The sequence below is a fragment of the Xenia sp. Carnegie-2017 genome, unplaced genomic scaffold (genome assembly GCF_021976095.1).
Source record: "Xenia sp. Carnegie-2017 unplaced genomic scaffold, XeniaSp_v1 HiC_scaffold_19, whole genome shotgun sequence".
In the NCBI taxonomy this organism is placed as follows: domain Eukaryota; kingdom Metazoa; phylum Cnidaria; class Anthozoa; order Malacalcyonacea; family Xeniidae; genus Xenia; species Xenia sp. Carnegie-2017.
In genome coordinates this window covers 2,096,250-2,109,697 of record NW_025813481.1, presented here as the reverse complement: position 1 = coordinate 2,109,697, position 13,448 = coordinate 2,096,250, and the positions used below count along the sequence as shown (strand labels likewise).

Genomic DNA, 13,448 nt, shown 5'->3' with positions numbered 1-13,448 from the left:
TCTTGCGGTATTAAATATATCTTCCAAGGCGAGTAATTCATAATTTCATATACAAAGTTATTCCATCACGCGCTTGTTCTTCCTGGACAAACCCAAAATCTTCCTGGCCTTCTTTCATATGGCTTATTTATTCGATAGTGGTTGTGTGAACCACTGGAAAAAACCAATGTTTGAAGAGTCAACATTCTCCTTTTATAAGTTATCAATACAAGCTAGGAAACAAAATATTAACTTCCAAAATAGGGATTAAACAAATATACAACCTCAAAAGCACATCGCTAAGGCTCGCGAAACTTGTATTTAATGTTAAAAATGCCAAAAAAGTAGTCATTGACGTCATCGCTCTCAAAAGGCTCCGTTTTTTGACTGTCCACATTAAAACAAAACGCACGCATTTTCAAATCCCTCCATTTTTGACAGCGTTTTCAAATCTATACGTTTTCATTTGGCAGCGTGTCCTTTTTTGAGCGTTTCAGTGTGGACGGATGGCCAAAAAGCATAAAAAAATATAAATTTTTAACAGAAAACGCATAAGTGAGGACAGAGTTTAACACAGCGGAGATGCGTTTGCAGAATATATGTATGAAATATGTAAGTGATTCAAGTCTTTGATTTGCTTTTTACTCACACTTTATTGGCGTTAATATTCACATGACGTCATCACCAAATTGCGTTAGTTATTTTGATTAGTTTGATATTATGTGACTAAATGTATAGATCTACATAACTTGTATTATGTTAGACCACCTGTGATCTTGGTTATGAAAAAATTGCACCATTTTTGAAATGGATGTTAAAGTTTGTAAGGGGGGCCAAATTTCCGAATTAAAACCATATTTACTAGGATGTATTGCCCCTGTGGAGACAAATTTCTTAGGAAATGTTCATTATTTATTTCCATGTACATTGCTGATATTGGAACATTCAAAACATATATTTATAAAAATATATTTGCAAAAAATATATTTAGACTGAGCTGAAGTCGTTGTTAAGAGGTGTTTTTCAAAACTCCATAGTAGAATTGAAGACTTAGCCCGGCAGTTCATTAATGTTGCTTCACCGTCCCTGCAAACACTCACTCCTTGTTTATCTCCATATCAATATTAGTATATGTTAAAAATATATTTGCGTTTTAACCATTTCATACCGTCAAAGGGGATGCTGGAGTTAAAATTTTTAAAATGGTTAGCTTGTTCATGACAATCTTTGATGCACTAATGAACAAACATATCGCGACAAATCAAACGCAGAAATTTACAATTCGACTGTATAACCGGAATAACTGACTGACTAGGTTGCATTTTTCACACTTGGATATTTTAGAGATTGATTAGCTACATCATTGATGAAAAAGAAATATTTTAATGGTTAACTTACTAGCAAAGTGTTTTTTCAGAGCTGGAGTGGATTTCCCTTCGATATACATTATGATTTTGTGCACCAGAAGAGGAAGCTCCGGAAAAATATGCAGGAAATACTTTTTATAGTTCCCCTCACTTGGCGGCAGTTGTGGATGAGGTTCATCTTGCCAATGCTCGCGAAAGTTTTGTAAAAATTTTAAGCAGCCTAACCATGTAAGGTCAAAGTCATTGAAATTGTTAAAAATTTCTACGTCGATACGGTCCATCCAATTTTTTGGATGATTTAACTGCTTATGGACACCTGAGTTAAGAGGATCCCTTATCTCTATCTCTAGTTGATTCACCACATCACACAACATATCAAAGTTCTCTTCAGCAGATTGCAGATATGGATGTTTTAACGCTTCTTTGGCAGATGGTCTGTCTTCGGGTTTATGTTGCAGCATCCATGAAAGAAGATCTCTAAGTTGACAATCACCAATTTCTTCCAATCCTACAGGGTTTCCATCTAACAAGTTTTTCAGTCTATTCTTTTCAGTTCCAAAAGCATGCTCCCCTTTCGTTGCAACATAATAAGCCACCATTCCTGCATTCTAAAATCAATGAATAGGTGAAAGTGTGAACGAATGCCAAAAATTGAATTTCATTATTCAAAGTTACATTTCTACACCTACCATCACATCAGACTCTTTTTTGTAACGTGCTTTATCAACCGACTCATCATTTTCACGATATGATTCAGGAGCCATCCAATACTCAGTTTCCCTGTAAGTGTTGCTTGTATATGTCATAGAGCCATCCTTCAATACTCGACTGATACCAAAGTCGGCTATCTGAAATTTTCCTCGTGCGTTTCGTAGAACATTGGAAGGTTTCAAATCACGATGAAGAATTGGACGCGGACCTCTATGAAGATCAGCTAATCCTTTTAAAATTTGCTTGAGAATTTCGGGAAGAGATTTTTGAAGATCCACCAAAGAAGATTTTACAAAACTCTCCAGCGATTCTTCACATAGATCAAGTATCAAATAGACATATTCTGTTCCAAGGATTTCTTCGTAGTAGGAATAATTCACAACATATTGCGAGTACTTTGCGTTTCCCTCATTCAAAATTTTCTTTTCATTCTCCGCTATTTTCATGCAGCTATCTCGACGAATTCGTTTCACTGCTTTTCCATAACCATCCTTTTTCAGTCCAAGATAAACACGGGTTCCATAATTTCCTTTGCCGATACAAAACTCGTCCGATAAAATTACACGTACGTCGTTCAAACGTTCAACCTTGATATCTGGGTCGCGTCCATACTTAATCAATTTTAAGAGCATCTCTTTGTGCTTTATCGATTGATCAAAACACTTCCATTCTTTCAACTGCAAGTCTAAAAATTATGTAAAAGTATTAAATTTAGGGATAAGGGATGAAAATAATCAAACATGTGGAAGTAAACTGAAAGTAATTCATCGCACACAAGATTCGAATACGTCCGAATAACATAATAGTATAGGCTCAGCTTTTTGGTATATTATTCAATACATTAAATGGTAATGTATTCATTTTTTTTCAAAAAGGCTAATCTTAATTTCGGGCAGTGAAATTTTACTCAAGAGACAGATCGGAAATTCCTTCGAGTTTGATCGGATATTACTTTCATTCAATGGTATTGTCAACATTCAATCATAATGCCAATCCCTGTGATATTATATAGTACATTGGTAAATTATTTGAGATGAAAATAAGAAGCAACTTTATTGTAAGTAAGCGCAGGGATATTTGTGATTAAAAGTCCTGTAAACCGAAGGAGATTTAGCAAAAAAGACTTTTACTAAATCTTTTCATCGTCTGAGAAATCTAAAATTTTTTTCGACGGTTTGACACGTGTACATGCGTTTGCATTTCTCCACCCCAAATTGGTTGAAAATCTTCTTAAAGTAATCGCAGATCAACATTCCCAGTAGAAAATGAACATCACCATCGTCGATCTTCTTGAACTATATATATAACAACAGAATGTGAACTTTAAGTGAAATTTATTGCGTTTCTGTGTGTTTATATAACCAACAAGACAGCGTCATCAGTGATCGATTTAATACTGTGATTGTCCTAGTCAAACGCTCTGCAATACCATTATGTTCTGGAGAATAAGAGCTCGTTTGCTCGTAGGCAAACGCACAAAAAGTAGTAATTTACGTTATTTAAAGCTCGGAAATAGTTAAGTGTTTACTGAAATCAAATTTCTACGAGTTTAAAAGTAATTTTATGAAACTTTTTGCAATATTGATAGATTTTTTGTGTTATCTGCATCCAGTGGCGTAGCTAGCGAAAAACATTTGGTCGGGCTCACGAGGCGCCACCATGGTTGGCGCCGAGCGAGAAAATTTTCCGAATTTAGACTCCCTAGAACGTCGGAAACGGCTATCTTAGAAAGCAAATGCGTGATATTTATGCAGGAAATAGAACCATTTTGGTTATTTTAAATTGCCGAAGGATCTTATAGTAAAGCAGAGAAACAGTTCAAAAATAGTTGCAGATATGTGATTTATTATCTCAACACCACATACATAAATAGATACCTATGTACATCTTGTAAAGAAACTTTGACAAAAGAACCGAAAAAGGCTCAGATTTGTCATCAACAACTATCAAAAGTTGTGATGAAATTGTCGTGCTGAAATGACAATCATCATTGACTGCATTAAAAAGTTCCCGGAAAAATTCTCACATGCCATGGACGTAAGACATCATCAGCTTGCTATCAGCCATATACGAATACCTATTTGTATAAGAAAGCAAGTCTTCGTGGTTTTTCAATGAACTTCTTTACTACCTCATCATGTGTTGGCGTCTTCTTTCTCTGACAGTATGTCTTTGTGAATGGAAATCCAGCAAAGAGAACTAAAACGTCCTTGGCTCATAGTATTTCTAAGATAATTTTTTACCCTCTTCAAACAAGAAAATGAGCTCTTAACTGAAGCACTTGTAATTGACAAAACCCCATTTATCTTTAACAGTTTTACAACTTCTGGAATACTAGATTGATAATGGAACTGAAAAATATATTTCAATAATTCATATCATGAATCACAGTGAAAGTCTTTATCTCTGTAAATAAAACAAAGTTGGCTAACTAGCATTGGTATGTCAAACATATCACCATAAACCTCCTTTAGAAGATTAATCTTTTCTGAGGGCACTTCACCTATCCACATCTTAAACACCCTAGGGTTAACAAGGTCAAAAATCTAAAACAATCCATATCCTGAAATCGCTCAGTCAGCATAGTCACAATTGTGTCAAGAATTTCAAAATACATTTGTTTTTAATTATGCCGTTGGTCATACCTGGTTACTGGTGGTCCCACTTTCTCAACAGCCAGGTCGTACACCTGACAATATTCTGTATCATTTCTCAGAGAAGCAACAAAGGCCTTGAATCTCTCAAACCTACTCATTCCATAATGAAAGTCAGTGTCCTTGTCTTGCAACATAGAATAAAGTATGGATGACTGCTCAAGAATTCTCTGGAAAACATGTACCAAGAAACAAAACAAGAAGCCATTAAGGTAGCCAAGTAAACCAGTAACCTTACTTAACGTTTCATCATCCCAACCTATTGGATTATCAGTAAGATTTTCAAATATGTCTATCAGTTTCTCACAGTTAGAATGCAAGACATTGATGACATGAGCCCTATAATACCATCTTGTGTCACCAGGACTAGGAAACTCAAGCCTATGGGATGATAGTAAAGCTTTTCTTTTGGGGGGAATTGCTAGTAAAGGTGCAGAAAGCACTAATATTAACAAAGAAAATCTTAACAGGTGAGATGGAGGATGCAGCTTGACATAATACTAGATTTAGTCTATGGGCAGCACAGTGAACAAATTGAGCATAAGGATAATCCTGCTGAACTTGAGCTTGAACACCATTGAGATGACCAGACATAACAGATGCACCATCATAAGTCTGTCCAATAAATTTCTCTTTCACATTATTATATTGACTTAACTCACCCTTAACCACTGATGATATAGCAGTTGCAGTCCTATCACAACTAACATCAACAAACCCAAGCTGTCTTTCAATGACACTTTCCCCTTTGTCCATTCGAACAATTACACTCAATTGTTCTTTGGTAGAAACATCAGTTGCCTCATCAGCCTGTATAGTTAAGAAAGTGCAGAAATATATTTCCTTTAAAATCTCATCCTCTATTATCTTATCAAGACAATCAATCAAATCATTCTGAATATCAGGAGAGACTCCAGTAAAATGCCCACCCCCAGAAAGGTGGGTTTCAGCAAGCCTTCCATGTAATCGCCTTTCAAAAACAGAATCCATCTTGGCAAAACTTTCAAGTAGCTCTCTATAATTTCCTTTATTCATGCTGCTACTAGATTCATCATGCCCCCTAAATGCAAGCTCTTGCCTAGACAAGTATAAAACAGCTTCTGTTATGGTTTTCAACATTTCCCTGTTTTGCCTTACCTCCTCGTTATGACGCTGAATCTCTTCACGTCCAGTTTGTGACATGAGACAGTCGATACGAGGCTGAAAACCGTAGGTCTTCCAGGTCTTGTAGGCACCATGTGCGTTTTTGCCTTCTCATGCTTCTTACAATCGGATAAGAAATTCTTCATGTTTTTGAATCCCATCTGCGTCCATGAAGATGACGATCCAGGGCAAAATAAAAGACAAGGCCAACAGAAAAATGCATTCTTTTCTGAGCTACCACAAAGTCAATCTTTCTTCGAGTACCAACTTTCCTGAAAGCTTCTATTGCCTGTAGTCGCTTGTAAATTTGGAATTGGCCGCTGCTTTACGAGTATATTTCGCTCACCTGATTGTCGAACAGAAAAGGGTTTCTTTTATAGTTCACTTATTATATCGATTTCATTAGCCGAAGCCATTGTAATGTAAGTTATCATGATTTCCGAACGTATATTTCGAAAGCTCAAACTTCAAGTCACGCTTTTGAAAATAAGCCCGACTAGATGTTGTTAAACGTTTGAGTGTGTTCACAGCTACTCTCAACCAATCAGATTACAGATATTCCCACTATAGATTTTATTACTTGGTCGGGTATGGCAAGCCATTTCGGAAAAAAAGTGGTCGAGAAAAAAATCTCCGTTGAGAAAGCAAACCGATGTTGAGAAACACGTGTTTATCATTGAGAATTTGCAGATGGTAGTTCAGAAAAGCAAATATATTGTGAGAAAAAATTCCCGGTCGAGAAAAAAATCCCGGTCGAGAAAAAAATCCCGGTCGAGAAAAAAAATCCCGGTCGAGAAAAAAATCTCGGTCTAGGCCGTATTCTATGGTGGATTGTTGTTCAGGTTGAGATGCAGAAATTCATGACTAAGTAAAAACAACATAGATGTACTGATATGTACTCACTTAACATAAATCTGCCTGTTTACATCCCGAAAAGTTGCAATCAAGAGAGCTAGAGCCATCAAAAATTCGACATTTATTTTCTATATCCGCCATATTGTTTTGTGTGAAATTCGCTAAATTTGCTGGCTCATATTCAAAACAACGGTGCTAAATTATGATTAAGGTCAATCTTTCTAAGTTAATTTGAAATGATATGTTTAGCTATTAATCTTCCATAGCTGCTTGATGGACAAAAAGACTAAAAAATGAAAAAACAATTCTTGAAATTGAATTGCGAAGGAGTCCTTCATCTTTTTGTGTAAATAATATAACGATAATAAATTGGCACATGAGATTGCGTACTCAGAATCCTTTGGTCGCCATCTAGCTCCTGCTGTACACACTGCTGAGCAGTGCATTCTTAATAGAATATTTCATTGAAATCGTTTATGAAGTTTTCATGTGTATCGTCGGCATCATCGTAATCGCTATCATCGCACTCATCCGGCTCTTTTATTGGGCCGTCATCTTCAGAGGCGTAGTTACTGCAGTCAGAACAACCGCAAATATCAGTACATTGCAAACCAGACTTCACGCACGAGCATCGAAGATTCTTGCAACCAGCTTTACACTTGCATGTCATGCATTCAATAAGTGTATCTGGAGCAGATGGTCCAGTCATCCAAAGAATCTCTAACTGACCATTTTTCATATGCCATCCATGGCTCACAGGAGGTTGAACATTAATGTGCGATTGCAAACTATTCTTCCAGATGGCTGCTTGGTAGTTGGCTCTCTTAATGTGCAAAAGCATGCTATCTGCATTCGGGGGAAGGCATTCGTCCGAACACTTGCCAGATGCAACGAGAGTGTACCTAGGACCGAAAGAAATACAAAGCAAATGCAAAAAAGACAATAGTAGCAAAAATATATTTACATTTACCTTGAAGCATTAACTATCGCTGAACTCTTGTCAATAAATAAAGATCTTTACCAAATTGTAGAAAAATTGGACTTTCCTCACCATCAGTAAGACAACAAAAGTAAAATCATATAGTAGGTAGATTAAGTACAGAACATGATGTTACAAAACAGGTATTGGAATACCTGTAACATATTGGTTTATTTGTTACATTATTTACCGATTGAGTGACGAAGGACTTTTCTTGCTTGCTTATTATGCCTATTGATGGCAAAACTGCTTTAGTTCTTATCGGAGGTTTAGAACTGTCATGACAAAACGAGGATGATCGTAGCAGTTTCGTGTGAGGCTCATTTACATCTGTCGACTTATTTTCTTGTATATAGTTTTCATCGACAGTGGGCTGCTGAAGCTTCAAACTTTTTGCTCATTCTTTTTTCAGCCCGTCTAATCAGGCCGACATTGGTGAACTTTGCATAGCAATTTCTATGGTACTTTAACTCTCCACGGTACTCAGCCAAAGGACTTTTCATGGACTGAATTTTTTTCATCAAATTTTTGTTCTTTTCAGCGATGTCTTTTTGCTCACCATTGTATAGTAACCAAAGCTCGTGACAATGTAAAACTTTTTTCAAAGATGTCTCGGTAAAATCAGTCAATGGCCCATTTTCACCTTTAAAATGGATTACACATCCCCGCAAGCTCGCCTTTTTGTTGTTTTGATCATTGTGCATGTTACGTGCGTGGTCCCGAAAGAATAACTATTAATTTTGGTTCTATTTCCACACGCAACAAAGATAGTGTGAACCAGTTATATTTCTCAAACAATTTATTAACCAACGCGTAAATATTAAAGTGGATAAGTGTCTTAATTATAATATCAATAAGTATGAATAAAACTTATCTCCTCTGTCTGAGTACAACCGTGAGTCTTTATTCTTGAGCGTTCGTGAGTCCAACAATGACTCACAACAGTTTTCCAAATAGATTAAAGGCACAAAAGCCAAAAGATAGTTATGGCATAAATGCCAAGATAGTTGTCTGGTAGATTGTAGCTTGTCAAACTACTTCGGTAGTCTATGCCTCCTAAGTTTATCTCCTCGTAGCTTGTGCTCGTAGGTTGTCCTCGTAGGTTGTACTCAGTGGTGTAAACTACTCATATATATATAATATCTAATGGGAAGTATTGTGGTTTTGTGACCTACGTCCCATACGCAATATAGTATGTTACAGCACTAAATAGTTAACCACAATAACAACAAATGCGGTTGCGGTTTCAAAATATGTTTACGCATGTAAGCAAGCTTCTAGCGCATGCAAGCAAGCTTCTAGATTATGTCCTAATTAGTAATGTCATTGCAAAATGGATTTTAAAGTTAAAATATAAAAATATGGAATGCTTAGTAATATAATATAATATAATAGTAGTTTATAAATGATATTACATGATAGTAGTTGCTATCATGTAACAGTGCACACGCAATTTTTGCTATATTGTCATCAGTTTCACAAATAAAACAAGATGGCGACAGGTAAAACTTTAAGCGAATATTATGAAACTTTGGAGTACTGAAACTCCAAAGATTGCAATTTCAAGAGATGCTAACAACTTAAATCATATTCAGTCATTAAAAATAAGTAGTTTTCTGTGATTTTTATGTAGTCATGAATTTCGGCATTTAGAAATCATTTTTTAGCACATTTTCTTGATACAGAATACGGCCTAGTCGAGAAAAAATCCCGGTCGAGAAAAAAATCTCGGTCGAGAAAAATCCCGGTCGAGAAAAAAATCTCGGTCGAGAAAAAAAATCCCGGTCGAGAAAAAAATCCCGGTCGAGAACCAGTGCACGCACTACCCAAAGATTGGACATGAGGCAGACGAGGGCTGTCATGTGGCACTGCATATTTGGTACTAATATGAGTTTGGCACTACTTTCAACAGCACAATCATCAGCACAATTCATCACCGCATTCAACTGAAATTTATTGATAAAAACAATAAAACAATAAAGTCCTGTTGAGGGAGGGACTTACTCCCTCTGCCTGGTCTATTTTGAATGATAAATTTTAGTTGAATATGATGATGATTATTTTGATGACTGTTGTGTTGAATGTGGTGCCATATGTGGGTGCCCATCGTGGTGCCAAATTCACAGTGGCAATTGTAAGATGGATGCGAATGCGAGTAACGGGTCTCCAAGAGCAGGTCAACTTATTAACAACATTTTAGCTCGAGTCGAAGAATTGTCAGAAGTTATTTCACCATGTCGTGAAAGCTCTGAATTATCGTCTATAAACGAGGAAGTGGCACGATCTTTTAATCGCGGAGGCCGAGGACACATTCAGCACAACAGTCATCAAAATAATCATCATCATATTCAACTAAAATTTATCATTCAAAATAGACCAGGCAGAGGGAGTAAGTCCCTCCCTCAACAGGACTTTATTGTTTTATTGTTTTTATCAATAAATTTCAGTTGAATGCGGTGATGAATTGTGCTGATGATTGTGCTGTTGAAAGTAGTCCCAAATTCATATTAGTACCAAATATGCAGTGCTACATGACAGCCCTCGTCTGCCTCATGTCCAATCTTTAGGTAGTGCGTGCACTGGCTCTCGACCGGGATTTTTTTCTCGACCGCGATTTTTTTCTCGACCGAGATTTTTTTCTCGAGCGGGATTTTTTTTCTCGACCGAGATTTTTTCTCGACCGGGATTTTTTTCTCGACCGGGAATTTTTTCTCACAATATATTTGCTTTTCTGAACTACCATCTGCAAATTCTCAATGATAAACACGTGTTTCTCAACATCGGTTTGCTTTCTCAACGGAGATTTTTTTCTCGACCACCTTTTTTCCGAAATGGCTTGCCATAGTCGGGCTGAATTTTCAGAGCCCGACTAGATGTTGCGAAACAGCGCATTTGAGTTTGCTTGGTTGCTGTCAACCAATCAGATTGCAGGTAATCCCACTATAGATTTTACTATTTGGTCGGGCTGAATTTTCAGAGCCCGACTAAACTGCGTAATGCCTGGCACTAGAAATGCACTAGTCATTGTTGCTAAGTAACGTTTAAAAATATGATAATTTTGCTAATAACGACGCAATTTGACAAATATTACACTAATAGACTGTGGATTATTCCAAAAAGAGTCGCAGAATTTAAAATTTTCGCAAATCCAATTTTAACGAAAACAAATTTTTCATTTTTGGGAAAATATTTGGTCGGGCTGGGCCCGACCAGCCAGACCGCTAGCTACGCCACTGTCAGCCAGACCGCTAGCTACGCCATTTTTCATTTTTGGGAAAATATTTGGTCGGGCTGGGCCCGACCAGCAAGACCGCTAGCTACGCCACTGTCTGCATCTGTCCACACTAATGCGTTTTCGAAATTAAAAGTTATTACCGAATTAAAAGTGTGTTAAATCATTAACTGCGCATGCTTATACATAAAGCGCCCACAGTTTTCGTGACATCTTGCGCCATTAAATATATCTTCCAAGGCGAGTAATTCATAATTTCATATACAAAGTTATCCAACCACGCGCTTGCTTTCCTGGACAAACCCAAAATCCTCCCGGCTATCTTTCATATGGCTTATTTATTCGATAGTGGTTGTGTGAGCCACTGGAGAAACTAATGTTCGAAGAGTCAAAATTCTCCTTTTATAAGTTATAAATAAAAGCTAGGAAATCAAAATATTAACTTCCAAAATAGGGATTAAATAAATATACAACCTCAAAAGCACGTCACTCAGGCTCGCCAAATTTGTATCGAATTTTAAAAATGCCGGAAAAAGTAGTCATTGACGTCATCGTTCTCAAAAGGCTCCGTTTTTTGATTGTCCACATTAAAACAAAACGCGTTATAGCTAGTTGAATTTCGTGTAAAATTATTACGAATAAAAAGTGCTCAATATCGAAATAAAGTATATATTTACAAGTAAACTAGTCACAATTCTTACACCAGTTACTGAGAGTTTCGGTTAGCACTATTTTCCACCCAGCAAACCGCCCTTTTCTTTGAAATATAATATTTTACACAATATAATATTTTACACAATCTAATATTTTACACAATATAATATTTTATATAATATTTTGCACAATCGTCGAAAAACGACATATTTTCCAGCCTGGATTATAAGTTTATAACTTAAGGTGGTTGCATGAAAATTTATACTGCAACATTTATCTGTAAATATTTTCATATGTTGATATTAAAAACTGTATTATAAAAATATAAAATTACTCGCCATCTCAAAACGACCTAGCACCAGTGCATGCATGGTTTCCTTTTAGCTTTTCGTTCTTTCCCATTAGCCGCCATCTTTAATTTATTTCCGATTGTGTAAAGTAAAGGGCGGTTTGCTGGGTGGAAAATAGTGCTAACCGAGAGTTTCATGCCAATGCAATCAAGAAGCAAATGATCACAATATTGCGGGAGGTTAATAACTGATCGTTGATATTCATAAACTATTGTTACTTGAGACAATTTATAAGAATGTCGCTTTCAAAATCTTTCGAGAGATCAATTGTTGGAGCCCAGTTTTTGAGAGGTAGTTCAAATTTAGAGTCATTCACAACTTCTTCTTTGTTAAAGTAGAAATATGTTTTCTATCTCGTTGTTTTAATCAAGCTTTCCTTTTTTTTATCAGCCATCCTAAACATATTGGTTACGACAGGGTAAACCGATGCTCTTTAATGAATAGTTGAATTGGATTTTATGCTTTTTTACGTGAAACTTGAAATTTAAATATTACAGTGCAAAACTGTTGAACAACTGAAAAATGCACGCAACAGCAATTTATATCATTGTCTCAGCAGAAACAAAAGTGCTCTATGAAAATTTTGAAAACGACGTCGTAAATCCTTTCCAGAGCTGACTGGAAAACTCAATTGGAAAAATATTTACATCGAAAACCTTATCAACCTTATGAATGAAGAATATCTATGAAAAATTAAAACACATCACAACAAAAAGTGACGACGAATCAAAGGAGTGGATTTGAATTAAAGGAAATTAGCTTAAGATCGATCCTTTGATAATAACACAGCATGAATTTGTTCGTGATTAATTTACCTATTCAAGATAATAAAGTCTTAACAAGAGTTTTCACTTGACCGACTTTTTCAATGAGAAATAATAAAATAGTTAACTTTTCTAAAATAGTTTAATATATTTCTAGAACATAAAGTACAATTATCAGACTAAAAAAGAAAAATTAACAGAGAAAAAGCATATTTATACGATTCCCGACAAAAAACTGACGTTCAAATCACCTGGCCAACAGGCGGAAACAACAAACTGCTGTGCTGGAAAGTTATCAGGGAAAATGCAACATTCATTTATCGATCTCGTTCATACTGAAGAATTATTTCTTCGATTGAAACGTACTCACAAACTGTTCTTCAAGATCAGGTCTTGATTTCCATTCTCTTAACCTTATGATTCTGTGCACCAAAACATAGAATATGGAATATACAGACGGATCACTCGTGTCAGAGTCTTTGATATTTTTGTCCTCGCGCATGTTGTGCCGCGCATTTTGGCAGCCGTTATTCCAGCAAGATATTTAGGGCTTTCCAATTGTTCCCAGTCACTTAAATGACACAACATCATTTCTTATATTGAAATATTTTCGATTTTATTGTGAAGAAATGACGTCATATAATTGCAGTGGTTGAAAACATGTGAGAAGCCTTAAGTATCTTGCTGGAATGATGGCGGACGTAAGGACGCATTGCACATTTGAGTGGCCCTTATGTATAATTTTTACTCTGTGACCAAA

General features: G+C 36.1%; 2 protein-coding genes and 1 long non-coding RNA gene across 6 annotated transcripts in view; all 3 read right to left on the bottom strand.

Moving 5' to 3' along the window:
- LOC124438730 overlaps positions 1-13,448 on the bottom strand; it is a 65,880-nt gene that overhangs the window by 22,476 nt on the left and 29,956 nt on the right. The window contains exons 7-8 of the mRNA XM_046988929.1: positions 2,036-2,742; positions 1,378-1,954 (exon numbers count right to left, since the gene is read on the bottom strand). Of these exons, the coding sequence (XP_046844885.1) occupies positions 1,378-1,954; positions 2,036-2,742 (1,284 nt within the window). The remainder of the gene's footprint in view (positions 1-1,377; positions 1,955-2,035; positions 2,743-13,448) is intronic.
- LOC124438537 lies at positions 3,650-6,445 on the bottom strand. Of its 4 annotated transcripts, XR_006946126.1 has the most exons (5): positions 5,849-6,445; positions 5,374-5,521; positions 4,703-4,970; positions 4,135-4,244; positions 3,650-3,758 (listed from the first exon to the last, which is right to left on the bottom strand). XR_006946126.1 is itself a non-coding variant. In XM_046988707.1 (4 exons), exons 1-4 carry the CDS (start codon positions 5,891-5,893, stop codon positions 4,193-4,195), a joined length of 513 nt encoding a protein of 170 aa, XP_046844663.1. In that variant the 5' UTR covers positions 5,894-6,445; the 3' UTR covers positions 3,884-4,192. The 4 variants fall into 4 exon arrangements, 3 of the variants coding, with proteins under 3 accessions (XP_046844663.1, XP_046844661.1, XP_046844664.1); XM_046988707.1 differs by lacking the exon at positions 3,650-3,758 and having other exon boundaries at positions 3,884-4,244; XM_046988705.1 differs by lacking the exons at positions 3,650-3,758; positions 4,135-4,244 and adding an exon at positions 4,253-4,580.
- LOC124438543 lies at positions 6,808-8,855 on the bottom strand. Its single transcript, XR_006946127.1, has 2 exons — positions 7,680-8,855; positions 6,808-7,611 (listed from the first exon to the last, which is right to left on the bottom strand). It is a non-coding gene; the product is annotated as an uncharacterized LOC124438543 (long non-coding RNA).